At 37.4% G+C, this 15,967-nt stretch overlaps 1 protein-coding gene and 1 non-coding gene across 3 annotated transcripts in view; one reads left to right on the top strand and one right to left on the bottom strand.

Moving 5' to 3' along the window:
- SPATS2 (spermatogenesis associated serine rich 2) overlaps window positions 1–15,967 on the bottom strand; it is a 149,332-nt gene that overhangs the window by 61,500 nt on the left and 71,865 nt on the right. For both annotated transcript variants that reach the window (XM_028125719.2, XM_028125718.2), the window contains exon 2: window positions 9,594–9,862. In XM_028125719.2, the coding sequence (XP_027981520.1) occupies window positions 9,594–9,618 (25 nt within the window). In that variant the 5' untranslated portion in view covers window positions 9,619–9,862. The remainder of the gene's footprint in view (window positions 1–9,593; window positions 9,863–15,967) is intronic.
- LOC114225894 (U6 spliceosomal RNA) lies at window positions 2,024–2,130 on the top strand. Its single transcript, XR_003612629.1, has one exon. It is a non-coding gene; the product is annotated as a U6 spliceosomal RNA (small nuclear RNA).

Raw genomic sequence — 15,967 nt, 5'->3', positions numbered from 1 at the left:
AAGACTCCCCGCTGAGCAGGGAGCCCAATGCGAGGCTCAATCCCAGGACCCCGGGATCACGACCAGAGCCAAAGGCAGACCCTTAAGTGACTGAGCCACCCAGACACCCGTTTTTAAAACCATACATTGAGTTCAGTTTCAATTACCGTATTTTTCAAATCTAAAATATGCATTAAAAATAGTTTGCCAGTTATCTGTTGAATTTCCCCAACTTATTTTTATTTCCTTGAACCTTTTAAGAATAGTTATTTTAAATCTGATAACTCCAATATTTGGACCTCCTGTGTATTTGTTCTATTGTCTAATGTTTCTTGTTCCATATTCTTATTGTTTCATCCCCTCAGGTTTCTAATTATTTTTTTACTGTGTACTAAACAACCTATTTAAAAAACTGATAATGAAAGTAATCTGTGAGGATATCCAGAGAGGATTGTTTACTTGTACCAGGGCACTTATGTTACCTCAAACCAATTTCAGGTATTGAAATAATTTGAAGCTAAGTTGCAATTCCTACAAGGGCGAGTCTATTTCCACTCATCTTTATTACTAGGACTCAAGTCTCTTGGGGTCCTATGCAAGAGCAAAGGGGGATGGTCACCAGTCCCCGCTCACATCCCAGAAGGCCTTGAACATCCATCACTGTCCTCTTGGCTCCAGGAATGTGTCACCATTCAGCTTTTCAACTGCTCTAGCCTATTTGTTTCACCCAAGTAATTGCCTATGTTATTCTCCCTTCAAAATGTTTACCTTCCCTATCTTTGGTCTAACAGATTCTTGCATGCACCAAACAAACCCTTCTGGGCTAATTTTGAAAAAAATGCACGTTTGAAAAATGTGGGGGGAGTTTTTGTTGTTGTTTTCTTTTTTTTGTAGTAAGCACATAAATGAGCAGTATAAGAAACAACTTAAATTGGTTCTAAGAATAACCTATTTTTTTAATTGCCCAGGGTAGAAAGATAAGCCACATTTACTTACTTGTTTCTCACCTTTATATTAGATATTTTAGATATATTAGATATTTTATCCCTAAAAGGAAAGAAAAAAGAGAAATATGTGGCCAATTATTTCCAGTTATCTTTTGTAGAACAGTCAGCTACGGCCTAAAATAAAATATCCTCTTTATTGAATTTCTAAAAAGAGATTTCTATAAAAAAGTGTATTATGAGTGAGTAAATGACTTTCAACAAAAAGAATGTGGTTGAGAACAATGAACCTAAAAGGCCCAAAGACTTGCTTTGGTTCTGTATTAACTTCCCATGGCCATTATAACAAATTACCACAAACTTGGTGGCTCAAACAATAGAAATTTATTCTGTCATAGTTGTAAAGCCTAGAAGTCCAAAACCAGTTTCACTGGGCTGAAATCAAGGTAATGGCAAGGCCACACTCCCTCTGAAAGCTCTAAAGGAGAATCTGTTCCTTGCCTTTTCCAGTTGCTGGTAGGTGTCAGCATTCCTTGGCTTGCCATATCACCCCAATCTCTGCCCTCATAGTTATAATGCCCTCTCTTCTACCTGAAATCTCCTTCAGCCTCCCCCTTGTAAGGATACTTGTGACTGCCATTTAGGGCTCACCTGGATGATCCAGGATAATCTCCCCATCTGAAGATGGTGAGAGATGGTAGCTACACTTGTGGTGAACATATAGCATTATATATAGTTTTCAAATCACTATGTTGTACACCTGAAACTAATGTAACAATGTGTATCAACTATACTTCAATTAAAAAATTTAATTTAAAAAAATCAAATATTTTTTAAATTATAAACTAACATAATTTGTTTCTAGACAATCTACAGTGTATCAAAGTAATGAGCTAGTTGTTGGAAAGACATATAAGAATAAAACCCAGTTATTATCCCAACAGGCTCAGAGTCTAATAGGCAAAGAAAGACAGGCATACAGTGAATGTTTGTAGGTATCACAGATGAACTGGGAGGCACAAAGAATAAAGAGGTCAGTTCTGACAGTTATTAAGGTTCCTTTAAATTTAAAAATTCTATGACTTTATAAAAAGTCTGTAGTGCTAACACTGGTAGCACATATACTAAAACTGGAATGGTACAGAAGAGATTGGTGTGGCCCCCAGGCAAGGATGACATGCAAATTCACGAAGTGGGGTGCCTGGGTGGCTTAGTTGGTTAAGCGACTGCCTTTGGCTCAGGTCATGATCCTGGAGTCCCGGGATCGAGTCCCACATCAGGCTCCCTGCTCGGCGGGGAGTCTGCTTCTCCCTCTGACCCTCTTCCCTCTTGTGCTCTCTATCTCTCATTCTCTCTCTCTCTCAAATAAATAAATAAAATCTTTAAAAAAACAATTCACGAAGTATTCCATGAAAAAATTCTTTAATTAAAATTTAAAAATAAAAACAGGTTGTAGCTCTTTTCTTTAAAAGGAAGTCCTCACATCCATTAGGATAGCTATTTAAAAAGCAAACAAACAGAAAACAAGTGTTGGAAAAGATGTAAACAAGCTAGAACCCTGTGTACTGCTGGTGGGAATGTAAAACAGTACATCTGCTACCGAAAACAAAATGGCAGTTCCTCACAAAATTAAACAGAATTACCATTAATCCAGCAATTCCACTTCTGGCTATAAGCCCAAAAGAAGTGAGAGCAGGGATCTCAAAAGATATCTGTACACCCATGTTCACAGCAGTATTATTTACAACAGTCAGAAAGTGGAAACAACCCAAGTGCCCCATCCACAGATAAACAAAATGTGATAATACATACAATGGAATATTACTCAGCTTTAAAAAGGAAGGAAATTCTGACACATGCTACAACATGGATTAACTCTGAACACATTATCCTTAGTGCAATAAGCCAGTCATAAAAGGACAAATACTATATGATTCCATTTGTATGACTTATCAAGAATAGTCAAATTCACAGAAACAAAAAACAGAAAGTAGGATGGTAGTCTCCAGGGATTAGGATAAGAGTAGGGAGTTATTGGATACAGGGTTTCAGTTTTGTGAAATGAAAAAAATTTGGGGAGGGCAGAGGAAAAGAAGAGAGAAACATTTAGGTAGATCTATATAAAACAAGAAGTAGTGAAGCAATTAAGCAATAGCACAGTACTGAGATAGAGAAACTGTTAATGCATGATCAACTATGAAATTTAAGTCAGCTATTTTAATGTTTCAGAGGTTTAAATATCAAATGTGAAGGTGTTTTGTAGCTGAATAGCTTCATAAGTGGGAAAAGAGGAAGAGAGAGAACTAAAGTTAAGTGCAAAATGAAGTCAACAAAAAAAGTACAGTACTTGTGAACTTGCTCTTATCATTGTAACTTGATAAATAGAGTTAGACACTTACAGGCAAACACGGTTTTTACGTCTAGAAAAATATTAGCAAATCTGACTGTTGAAAAGAGTCTAGTGTACCAAACCCAGAGATGGTGATTCCCAAAAAAAATTTTTTTTAATTTCCATGATGATTCTGAGATACAGTCAAGTCTGAGAGAAAGAGATTACCTGACCAAAACCAGGGCACCTAAAATTTTAAAAATTACAATCGTTTGGTCTCATCCTTCTCTGGTCTCTAAAGACTATTTAGAGAGAAAATTAGGATCACTAGTAATCTGTGGGAATCAGAACTAAACCTATTCCCAACCTTGGATTACCTCCAGAGTTGGTTTTCTTTTATCTAGTGCTGAATTCAGACATCAGTCAGGAAAAAAAGTTATTCGTAATTATCCCACTATAAATTCATATCCTGAACCTCATAGGTTCCCAAATACCTGCTATGGGTTCTACTCAAAAGTTCTCTTATTTGATTTTCAACATTTGGGTGCCCAACAAACGGTTCAAGTAATCCAAGGGTAAGGCCCACAAGAGATTTTTTGGCAGAAGCATTTTTTACCTAATTAACTAGTAAGCCACATGAACCAGTAGGCTACTTAAGTCTAAAGACCTGCCCCCTGTTGCCACTATTTAATTCAGAGCTATTCAAACCACCAGGTATAAAGAACTAGTTGTTGTTTTTATTGTTTTAATTTCTAATCTTTGAAGACCAGTGCTTTTATAAAACAATAAAACTGGGCTTGAGGGTGGTGGGAAGAGGTTGGGCAAGTCCTCTCCTTAAAACACAAGTATTAAGCTGAACAAAACTGTCAAAAACAACCATTTCAGGGCTCTAGAAATCAATCAAAGGCCACAACAAATTATTGAGAAACTGCTAGAGCCTTAAGTAAGAACAATGAAGTTTCTACCTTTCTTGCCTAGGACTGCTCCCATTCATATCTCCAGCTCTGTGGAGGACAACAGCTTTACCAGGGCAAGGCTAGCCATAAAAACCAGCAGCTTTATTGCCAAAGAAGGCTAACTAGAGAGGAGGGGGTTTGTCTAAAGTAGGCTAAAGTGGAGAACTCAGAAAAATTTTTTTTAAAAAACTTGCTGCTTTGCTAGCCTGAAGTTGGAGTCTTGGTTAGGTGAGTGGTAAACAAATAGGAAATTTAACAGGAAAATCTTGGAAATGAAAGAACCATAGAAAAGCTAGATTAGCTCTCTACAAATCCCTAGCTAAATGAGAAACTATGCACATGCACGGGGAAACCCAAGAGGCCAGTGGAAAGTAAAAGTGAAAACAAACTTAAGAACTGCCTGAATTTTGAATGTCCTCCTCAACCTGCATAGTTCAATCAGCAGAGGATAAAAGCTTATGCATTTGAGATGTTTAACAGAACAGTCCAAATCACTGGCTGACCAATAAACATTGCAGACACAGGGACAATCCTTAAAAAGCAAAAATAAAAAATAAAAATCAGAATTTAAAAAAATGTGCAGGTACCTTTGTGATGTACACATGGGGACAGGTAGATGCCTCAATTTATGTCCAGGCTAATTATTTTTAAAATACCCTCAAGAAAATAAATTAAGAACCCAGAGTTAATATATTACCTTAACTATCCACTTTAAAAAAAGCCAAGAAAGTAAAAAAGATTCATACATAGGTAAAACACCAGTCAACAGAAACTGACTCTGAAAGCATCCACAAGTTGGTGGACTTAACCAACAAAACTTCAAAACAACTAATAAAAATATATTCAAGGAATTAAAGGAAAATATAGTCATACTGACTCAACAAATAGAGAATCTCAATAGAGAAATAGAAACTGTAAGATAAAACTAAAAAGAAATTCTAATTGAAAATACAATACCCAAATGAAAAATTCACCAGATAGACTTAATAGCAAATTTGAGATAGCAGAAGAAAAAAATCAGTGAACTTGAAAAACGATCAATAGGAATTAATCTAAATAAAGGAAGAACAATATGAAAAAAAATTTAGAAGACAAAAGAAAAATGTTCCTCAGTCACCTGTGGGATAACATTAAGATTACCAATATACACATCACAGGATTCCTAGCAGGGGAGGAAAGAGGGAAAGGAGCAGGAAAAACATTTTTTGATGAAATAATGGCGAACATTTAAGGAAATTCCCAAGAAATCCATACCAAATTGCATCAGTCCAAATGCTAAAGACAAAGAGAACAAGAAAACAACAAGAGAACAAAAACAAGAAAAAATGATTCATTGCAAACAGAGGAACAACAATATGACATATTCAGTGGAAAAGCATATTCTAAGTGCTGAATTCTATAGCCAGCAAAACTATCCTTCAAAAATGAAGGTAAAGTAAAGATATCCAGATTAAAAAAAGAAAAGTCTAAAAGAATCCATTCCTGTCAGACTTGTGTACAAGAAAAACTAAATTCTTCAGGCTGAAAGGAAAACCAACAGTAACTCAAATCCAGAGGAAGGAATCAAGAGTACTCAAAATGGTAAATATTTGGGTAAATATAAAGACAACGTATATTTTTTTCTTTTCTCCAAATTTCTTCAAAAAGCGTAAGACTGTTTAAAACAATAATTATAACAACATATTGTTGTGGTTATATATGGATGTGATATATGTGAAATAATAGTACAAAAGCAGGGGAGAGGAAACAAGGCTATATTGGAACAAAGCTACTATATTTTACTAGAGTTCTTTTTTTTTCAGATTTTATTTATTCATTTGAGACACAGAGATACAGAGAGAGAGCATGAGCAGGGGGAGAGGCAGGGGGAGAGGGAGAAGCAGGCTCTCCACTGAGCCAGAAGCCTGATGTGGGGCTCAATCCCAGGACCCTGGGATCATGACCTGAGCTGAAGGCAGACGCTCAACCATCTGAGACACCCAGGTGCCCCTATTTAACTGGAATTCAGTATTAACTGGAAGTAGCTTGTGACAAGTTAAGGATGCATATTGCAATCCTAGAGCAACCACTAATAAAATAACTATTTAAGAAATAGCTTTAGGGGCGCCTGGGTGGCTCAGTCGTTAAGCATCTGCCTTGGGCTCAGGTCATGGTCCCAGGGTCCTGGGATTGAGCCCCGCATGGGGCTCCCTGCTCAGCGGGAAGCCTGCTTCTCCCTCTCCCACTCCCCCTGCTTGTGTTCCCTCTCTCGCTGTGTCTCTCTCTATCAAATAAATAAATAAAATCTTAAAAAAAAAAGAAATAGCTTTAAAATAATCAGAGGAATTAATACACTAAGTATAAAATATAAAATAATATATAATATACAAAATATAAAAAATATATAAAAAAGGCAATAAAGCAGTAGCAGAGGAACAAAAAAATAAGATGTAGAAAACAGCAAATAGCAGGCATAAACCCAATCATGCTCATAAATACATTAAATGTTGAATGGACTAACTAATCAAAATGTAGAGTTGTTAGACTGGATAAAAAGGCAAGATCCAACTATATGGTGTCTACAAGAGACACCTCTTAAGTTCAAAACGCAAATAGACTGGAACCAAAGGATGAGGGTTTCAGCACCAGCCCCCACCAAAAAAAAAAAGAGGATGAAAAAGATAATTCCTGAAAACAGTAATTATAAGAGAGTTGGATTTGCTATATTAATATCAGAAAAACTAAAACTTCAAAGACATATTCCTATAAAGAATATTTCATAAGAAAATAAATCTATCAAGATAAAACAATCATAAATGTGTATATACTTAATAACAGAGTCCCAATATACGTAAATTAAAAACTGACAAAACAGAAAGGAAAAATACACAATTCAACAATTGTAGTTGAAGATTCAATACTTTTCTCTTAGTAAATGACAGAACAATTAAACAGAAAATTAGGATATAGATAATTTAGATCATGATCACCCAACCTGATCTAACATATATAAGAACAATCTCCCAACAATAGATCAATACACATTCTTTTCAGGCATACATGGTATGTTCCAGGACAAATCATATACCAGACAAATACATCACAAGAACAGAAAACTATACACTGATAGCCCTCATGAATATTAGTTTTAAAACTCTATACCAAAATATTAGCAAACAGAAACCAGTAACATAAAAAAGGGATCATACATTATGACCAAATGGGATTTATTTATTTATTTTATTCATGAGAGACAGAGAGAGAGAGAGAGAGAGGCAGAGGCAGAGGGAAAAGTAGGCTCCCTGCGGACCAAGGAGCCTGATGCGGGACTCGATCCTAGGACCCTGAGCTAAAGGCAGACGCTTAACCAACTGAGCTACCCAGGTGCCCCCCAAGTGGGATTTATACCAGGAATGCAGAATTGTTTATCATCTGAAAATTAATATTCTATATTAATAAAGGACAAAATTACATAATTATATTAATAGATCAGGGTTTCCTCAGCAGTATTGACCTTTGGATCAGGCGATTCTTTGTTGTGGAGGGCTGTCTTGTGCACTGTGGGATGTTTACAGCATCCTGGAGCTATACCCACTAGATGCCAGAAGCACCTTGCCCCTGCAAGTTGTGACCTCCAAAAACATCTCCAGATATTGGCAAATATCCCCTAAGGGGCAAAATTATCCCTGTCTGAGGAGGACTGAAATAAATGCAGAAGAAACATTTGACAAAAATCCCAACACCCATTCATGTAAAAACTCAGCAAAACAGGAATAGAAAGGAACTTTCTCAAACTGATAAAGGACATCTAGGAAAACCCTACAACTAACATCATACTTAACAGTGAGAGACTAAATGCTTCTCTCCAAGCTTTTATAAGTATTTTGTGCTTTTTTTGTTCAACAAATTATACATATAGATTTATTTCAGAGAAAATCCTAACAACCAATAAGCTTTCTTTTGTTTCCAACTACATGTAAATCCTGGCTATGTTCAAATCAAAATTAGTTAGCACTTAATGCCTATGATATGGTCAAAAATTCAAATTCATTTTATAGTAATTAAATACCAACTACAAAAAGCAATGAATCCTTCTTACAGTTCTGGCAAAATACAGACATGAATTAAACAAAGACTCTAGTTTTAACAAGGTCGAAGCAATCTTCTGAAGTTAACTTTTTAAGGAAAAATTAAACTAAACTTTTCAGATGAAATTGTTTTATTTTAAAATCTGGAGTGCTATTTTTACTATAGTATTTCTCATCTGTAGGAGGAAAACATATTCAACATTTCAAACATAACTGGGAAGAAAGCAAACTGAATCATGATGACTAAGAAGAAAAAAACTTTGGTTATAAAAGCTTTTCAGTTGATAATCTCATTCTATAAAACAGTTCTTTAGTAATCTAACCATTCCCTAGAATTCAGATTTCCTTTATACAGACTTACTATACAATGAGTATAGTAACCACATACTTTCAAAACCACAAGCAGCTCTGGTACGTTATTTTTCTTAAAATAAGGTTTGTGAACTACTAAGTCAAAATTAAGTTTAAAAGCATTTCCCTTCATACTTAGCACATGACACCTGGATCTACACCTTTGTTTTGAATTAAAGAACATTAACTTTAAATTGAAAATTAAATTCAATGAGGGAAAAAAAACTAGGATAGCTATGGTCATTCTTTTAACAACTATATTCCAGTTATGTATAATAGTTCTAGTGCTACCATTAAATTTGTCCCTTTGCATTTTTGTAGCTATTCTAAAAAAGGTGAAAAAGTGATTTTATAGTCTTTACTGTCTTTGCCCTTCTTGTAACTATTCTTGGTATTTCTTGATCTTTGCATCTTATATTTTACTTTAGACAAGAAGCTAGAGTAATAATCCCAGAAGGAAAGCTAAAGAAAGAATCTAAAGCTGAAAACATTTACTCTTGCTTCTTTTCCTGTCTCCAATGAAAAAAACATCAACGCACAGGATATAGACTATCCTGCAATAAGTTATCTCCCGCCATGCCCCCTAACATATGTTCACACTCCAGAGAGTGCATTTTCTAGATGCAGTTGGCTTTCCTGCAAATATATTCCAATTTAATACATTTATAGAAGTAGAAAAGCAATTGTTATATGAATTAATTCCCAAACTAGTAACACACAAAACTATAATCTAATATCCACAAATACTTAGATAATTAAAGAGACAACAGATAAAGTTGTGAATGTCCTATACTCTTCTAAAATTAACTGCAGTCAAGACAAAGAGATAAATCATACCTATCAGTAGTACTGCCCTGGGAAAGGGAAAATATAACCATTCAAAACACATTAAGAGAACCTTTTAAAAATATACAGATCATTATTTCACAACTATGCTGTTACAATTTATGCCCGCATGTAGTCTTACCCTTCTGGTTTTGTTTCCTAGACATTGTGGTTTCTTTGATCTCAAAAAATATAGATGAAAAGTATCCTTCTGCTTTGTCTGAGTTCTGACCGTAGTTATCTCTGATTTAAAAGTAGGCAACGGAAGTCTGTAGTTGGAGGTGGTAAATACCAAATTGTGGTTATCTGAAATTCTGCTCACTTGCTGTTGATCTCCTTTCCTTCTTTTGTATCAACTTCTTGTCAGGAAATATCATTGCAGATATTCATGTCTCTTTCTCCAGGGAGATTCTGGAGGGAAAACACACAAACACATTCACTATTACAGTAACAGCTATCTGTACAAAATTTCTAACAGATACCCACAGGTTTTACTTTGTATTTTTTCTAAACAAAACTAGCTATTAAAAGGAAAGTACTCTAGAAAGAATACAGTCACATTAAAAGCATTATTTTGCTCCATAAGAAACTTTAATCTTAGAGAAAGAGACCCAACCAAGAAACAAACTCTGAACTATACAAAACAAACTGCCAATTACCAGAGAGGAGGTGGGTGGGGGAGACGGATGAAATAGGGGATGGGGATGAAGGAGGGCACTTGTGATGAGCACCATGTGTTGCATGCAATTGTTGAATCACTCTACCATGCATCTGAAACTAATGTGATGAAACTAAAGTTAACATACGGTGTATGTTAACTATACTGGAATTAAAAGAGAAATTTTAATCTTAAAATCAGACCATCTTCTTAGTTCAGAAAGAAATTGTCTTACTCTTATCTTTTGTATCTAGCTCAAAAATCTTATCCCCAACTCTGCTTCACAAAGTACTACCTCTTATCACTCCCTAAGAACTTTCTTACCACCTGCTCTTCCTGCCCAAATCAAGGGTCTTTTTTCTGCCTCTAGGATATCCTGTATCTAACCTCTCTTCCTATTTCCCAGCTCAAATACAGCTGCAAGAAAACTGGGGAAGGGGGTGGGTGAATGGGGAGATCACAAAGGAATTTTAATAAGAAAAACTGGAAACAGCAAAATTTCAATTAGTCACTAGTACAGGAAGCAAGTTGTAAAGATACAAATGCTATTTTTTTCCATATATTACTGAACTTTAAAAAATATATGACCAAGATTTCTGGGTAAAGAAAGCATGATCAAAGGACTCTTATATCTGGACACCTGATAGGTGCAACCCAAGAAGGAAATGAGAGCAACCTTATGTATAATACTTTCCAATATGAATGGAGGAGAATGAATAAGTAGACAGCCCTGGTAAAGTTAAAAAAAAAAATCCACCAAGAATGAGTCTCTGTGGATATAGAGAACAGATTGGTCATTACCCAAGGCAGCGTGCGTAGAAAAAATGGGTGACGGGGGTCAAACGATTCACATTTCCAGTTATAAAGTAAGTCACAGGGATGTCACATACAGCAAGGTGACTAGTTCATACCATATTCCATATTTGAAAGTAGCTAGGAAAGTGGATCGTGAAAGTTCTCATCACAAGAAAAAAATTTTTGTATAGTGAGAGATATTAACTGGACCGTGGTGATCATTTTGCAATATATACAAATACTGAGTTATTAGATTGTACACCTGAAACTAATATGTTGTATCAATTATACTCCAAGAGTAAGATTCTCTACAAACCACTATGGGACTTGAGGAAAGACAGGCTGAACCTCTGGGGCTTACTATCTTTCAGAGAATTGAGCCAAATTGGGAGAATCAGCCAAAGCCTATGGAATTACATGGAATTTACCAATGCATAGAGTGGATCTGATAAAAACACTTTATGAGATTTTATTTTGTTTTTTTAAGATTTTGTTTATTGGAGGGCACCTGGGTGGCTCAGATGGTTAAGCGTCTGCCTTCGGCTCAGGTCATGATCCCAGGGTCCTGGGATCGAGTCCCGCATCGGGCTCCTTGTTAAGCAGGGAGTCTGCTTCTCCCTCTCCCTCTGCCTTTCCCCCTGCTTCTTCTCTCTCTGGCTCTCCCGCAAATGAATAAATAAAAAAATCTTTAAAAAAAAAAAAAAGATTTTGTTTATTGGAGAGAGAGAGAACAAGTGGGTGGAGGAGCAGAAGGAAAGGGAGAAGCAGACTCCCTGCTGAGCAGGGAGCATGATGACGCCAGGCTCGATCCCAGGACCCTGAGATCATGACCTGAGCTGAAGGCAGACACTTAACAAGCTGAGCCACTCAGGCGCCAAGAACAGAATTTATTTATTTTTTTAAGATTTTATTTATTTTTTGATACAGAGAGACACAGCGAGAGAAGGAACACAAGCAGGGGAAGTGGGAGAGGGAGAAGCAGGCTTCCTGCTGAGCAGGGAGCCCGATGCAGGGCTCGATCCCAGGACCCTGGGATGATGACCTGAGCCGAAGGCAGATGCCCAACAATTGAGCCACCCAGGCGCCCCAAGAACAGAATTTAGATAGATCTATCACAACGGATTAAATTCTTCAATGGCAAGCTCTTCTCTACCCTCATGTCCTCAGCTTAAAGAAAGGATGAGGGGCACCTGGGTGGCTCAGTCAGTTAAGCGTTCGACTTGACCTTAGCGCAGGTCTTGATCTCAGGGTTGTGAGTTCAAGCCCCGTATTGGGCTGTACACTGGGCATGGAGCCTCCTTAAAAGAAAAAAAAAGAAAGATAAAAATAGAATGAATGGAATGGAGGAAAGCCTTCAGAAGAAAAAAAAGAGATTGCAAGAGCATTAAAATGATCCAATCTGAGCATAATTAGAATCAATATAGGGGCTCAAAAATATAGAACTCAATAAAAGGAACAAAAAAAAAGCCCTCAAAGATACTATGCAGAAAAATTCCCTTGAAATAAGGGATCTGAATCTGTTCACTCCCCACCTCCAATCTACCAGAAGGAACTGGACCACTTCTTACTACCTCTCCTGCTACTATCCTCATCTAAGCCATGATCGTTTCTCCCCTGCACTGCTATAACCAGGACTGTAAGAGTCTCTTAACTGGCATCCTGAGTCTTCTATCCCGCCACGCTTCAGCTTCCATTTCACTAAAGCTGCTTTTAAAATTATAAGATGAACTGTCTCAACTTTGCTGCTCAAAGCCCTCCAGCAGCTCCCCATTTCATTCAAAGTAAAACCCAGAGTCCTTACAGGGAGTGGCCTAAAAGGTCTCATCTGCCTCTCTTTACCTCTCTGACATAATTTCCCACTACTCTCCCCCTCAGGTATTTCATTCTAGCCATACTGGCCTCATTACTGTCCCTTTTATACCCTAGATATGTTCTCCCCTTCAGGCCCTTAAGGTGTTCCCTCTGCCAGGAATGTTCATCTTTCGATATCTACATGAAATAATTCCTCACTTCCTTCAGGTCTTTTCTCAAATGCTACTTGCTCTGTGGTTATTCAAGAAAAACTACTGAATTTGGGGTAAGAAGAGCAGGACTCTGGGGCATTATTGCCCAAGGCTGTTCCCATCACCCCCAGGTCAGTGGGAAAGGTAGTTCTACAAAGGTAGGGAAAGCCATAAACACCAGCAGCTTCACTCACAGAGACGGATGACTTAATTTGAAGCAAAGCACAGAATCCCACACCCATCGTCACTGTCAGTAACAATGTGTATTCTTGATGGCAATGAACAAGCAAGACAAAGGACCTGAGGATGCTGTCATAGTTGGTACAAGCAATGGGCCAGCAGACTAGACAGAATTTAAAGGGAAATCTGGAAACAAGACTATAAAGGATAAGTGCTCACACATCCATACTAGAGAGACCAGAGAGGATCCACCAGGAGCCTGCAAAAACAGGAAGAAAAAACAGGAGAGGGCCCAGTGGAAAGTACAAGTCTGAGCAGACTTTTAAAATGTCTGAATTTTGAAGGCGCTCCCCTTCACACACAAAGCTCTACCCGCAGAAAGTGGAAACTCTACTAGGTCAATGTGTTCAGCACAAGTTTTGACAAGTGGCTAACTGACCACTAAGCTATACAGACACAGGTGTGATTCCAGGAAGACAAACTTAAAAATAAAAACAAATTTAAAAAATGCAAAACACTAAGCAGATATTAGCAGCCACACACTCAGGAAAAACATTCCACAGATTTAGTGCAGGCAACAAAACAAAACAACCCTCCAAGGGAAAAACAAATCAGCCAAAGTTGCTACAATATGTTATGTAAAATGTCTAGTTTCAACAAAAATTTATGAGACAGATAAAGATGCAGGGAAGTATGACCCAAACTGAAGAGGGGGGAAAAAACTATCATGGAATTGAAAAATATCTGTGAGTAGGCCCCAAATGCCAAACTAAACAAAATCTTCAAATTGCTTTAAAGGACTAAAGAAAAATATGAGGACAGTGCCTTAAACAGAAAATTTCAACAAGAAGATGGAAATCACATAAAAAGAGGTAAACAGAAATTCTAGAGTTGAACACTGGAGTAGAAGAAAAAAATATCAGAAAAACTGGTATCTAATCTGAAGAGAGAAAAGAATAAAGAAAAACAAAGCCCCAGAGACCCAAGGAACAACAGCGAGTATAACAATTGTGGAGTTCCAATTTAAAGTTCCAGAAGTGGAGAAAAAGGACAGAAATAATGACCAAAAACAATGCAAACTGATTTTTTTTTTTTTTTAAAGTAGGCTCCATGCCCAACGTGGAGCCCAACACTTCCAGTGTGGAGCCCAATGCAGGGCTTCAACTCACAACCCTGAGATCAAGAGTCAGACACCTAACTGACTGAGCCACCCAGGTGCCCCACAAACTGATATTTTTTTTAAAAATTAATCTACAGGGGCTCCTGGGCTCAGTTGGTTAAGTGTTCGACTCTTGATTTCAGCTCAGGTCATGATCTCAGACTCTTGAGATTCAGCCCGCTCATCGGCTCCCTGCTCAATGGGGAGCCTGTTTCTCCCTCTGCCTCTCTCTCTGTCAAATAAATAAATTTTTAAAAAAGAAAAAAGATTATCTTCCTCTCTCTCTAAAAAAAATAAATAAAAATAATAGTCATCTACAGACTCAGGAAGCTCGATGAACCACAACTACAATAAACACAAAGAGATCCATACCGAGACATATAGTAAAAATGATGAAAACCTAAAACAGAAAGTCTTGACAGAAGCAAGAAAAAAAAAACAGCTCATTTACCAGGAAGCAACAATATAACCGGTTGCTAATTTCTCATCAGAAACAAGGAAAGTCAGAAGGCAGTGAAATGACATATTCAAAATGCTGAAATAAAAAACTGTCAAGCAAGAATTTTTTTAAAAATTTTATTATATTATGTTAGTCACCATACAATACATCATTAGTTTTTGATGTGGCGATCCACGATCCATTGTTTTCGTATAACACCCAGTGCTCCATGCAGTACGTGCCCTCCTTAATACCCATCACCGGGCTAACCCATCCCCTCACCCCCCTCCCCTCTAAAACCCTGTTTGTTTCTCAGAGTCCATAGTCTCTCATGGTTCATCTCTCCCTCCAATTCTCCCCGCCCTTCATTTTTCCCTTCCTTCTCCTGACGTCCTCCATGCCATTCCTTATGTTCCACAAATAAGTGAAACCATATGATAACTGACTTTCTCTGCTTGACTTATTTCACTTAGCATAATCTCCTCCAGTCCCATCCATGTTGATGTAAAAGTTGGGTATTCATCCTTTCTGATGGCTGAGTAATATTCCACTGTATATATGGACCACATCTTCTTTATCCATTCATCTGTTAAAGGGCATCTCGGTCTTTCCAGGGTTTGGCTATTGCGGACATTGCTGCTATGAACATTGGGGTGCATATGGCCCCCTTCTTTTCACTACATCTGTGTCTTTGGGGTAAATACCCAGGAGTGCAACTGCTGGGTCATAGGGTAGCCCTGTTTTTAAATTTTTGAGGAACCTCCACACTGTTTTCCAAAGTGGCTGTACCAACTTGCATTCCCACCGACAGTGTAAGGGTTCCCCTTTCTCCACAACCTCTCCAACATTTGTTGTTTCTTTCCCTGTCCATTTTTGCCATTCTAACTGGTGTAAGGTGGTATCTCAATGTGGTTTTGATTTGAATTTCCCTGATGGCCAACGATGATGAACATTTTTTCATGTGTCTGTTAGCCATTTGTACGTCTTCTTTAGAGAAGTGTCTTTTCATATCTTCTGCCCGCTTTTTGACTTGATTATTTGTTTTTTGGGTGTTGAGTTTGAGAAGTTCTTTATAGATCTTGGATACCAGCCCTTTATCTGTAGTGCCATTTGCAACTATCTTCTCCCATTCTGTGGGTTGCCTCTTTGTTTTGCTAACTGCTTCCTTTGCTGCACAGAAGCTTTTTATCTTGAGGAAGTCCCAAAAGTTCATTTTTGCTTTTGTTTCACTAGCTTTTGGAGATGTATCTTGGAAGAAGTTGCTGTGGTCGATGTCAAAGAG

This window comes from Eumetopias jubatus, unplaced genomic scaffold (assembly GCF_037043125.1).
Source record: "Eumetopias jubatus isolate StellerSeaLion01/CBP00866 unplaced genomic scaffold, mEumJub1_p1.0 scaffold_8, whole genome shotgun sequence".
NCBI classification, from domain to species: domain Eukaryota; kingdom Metazoa; phylum Chordata; class Mammalia; order Carnivora; family Otariidae; genus Eumetopias; species Eumetopias jubatus.
Note: the sequence above shows the minus strand (reverse complement) of the source record. Positions and strands in the feature narration are given on the sequence as shown.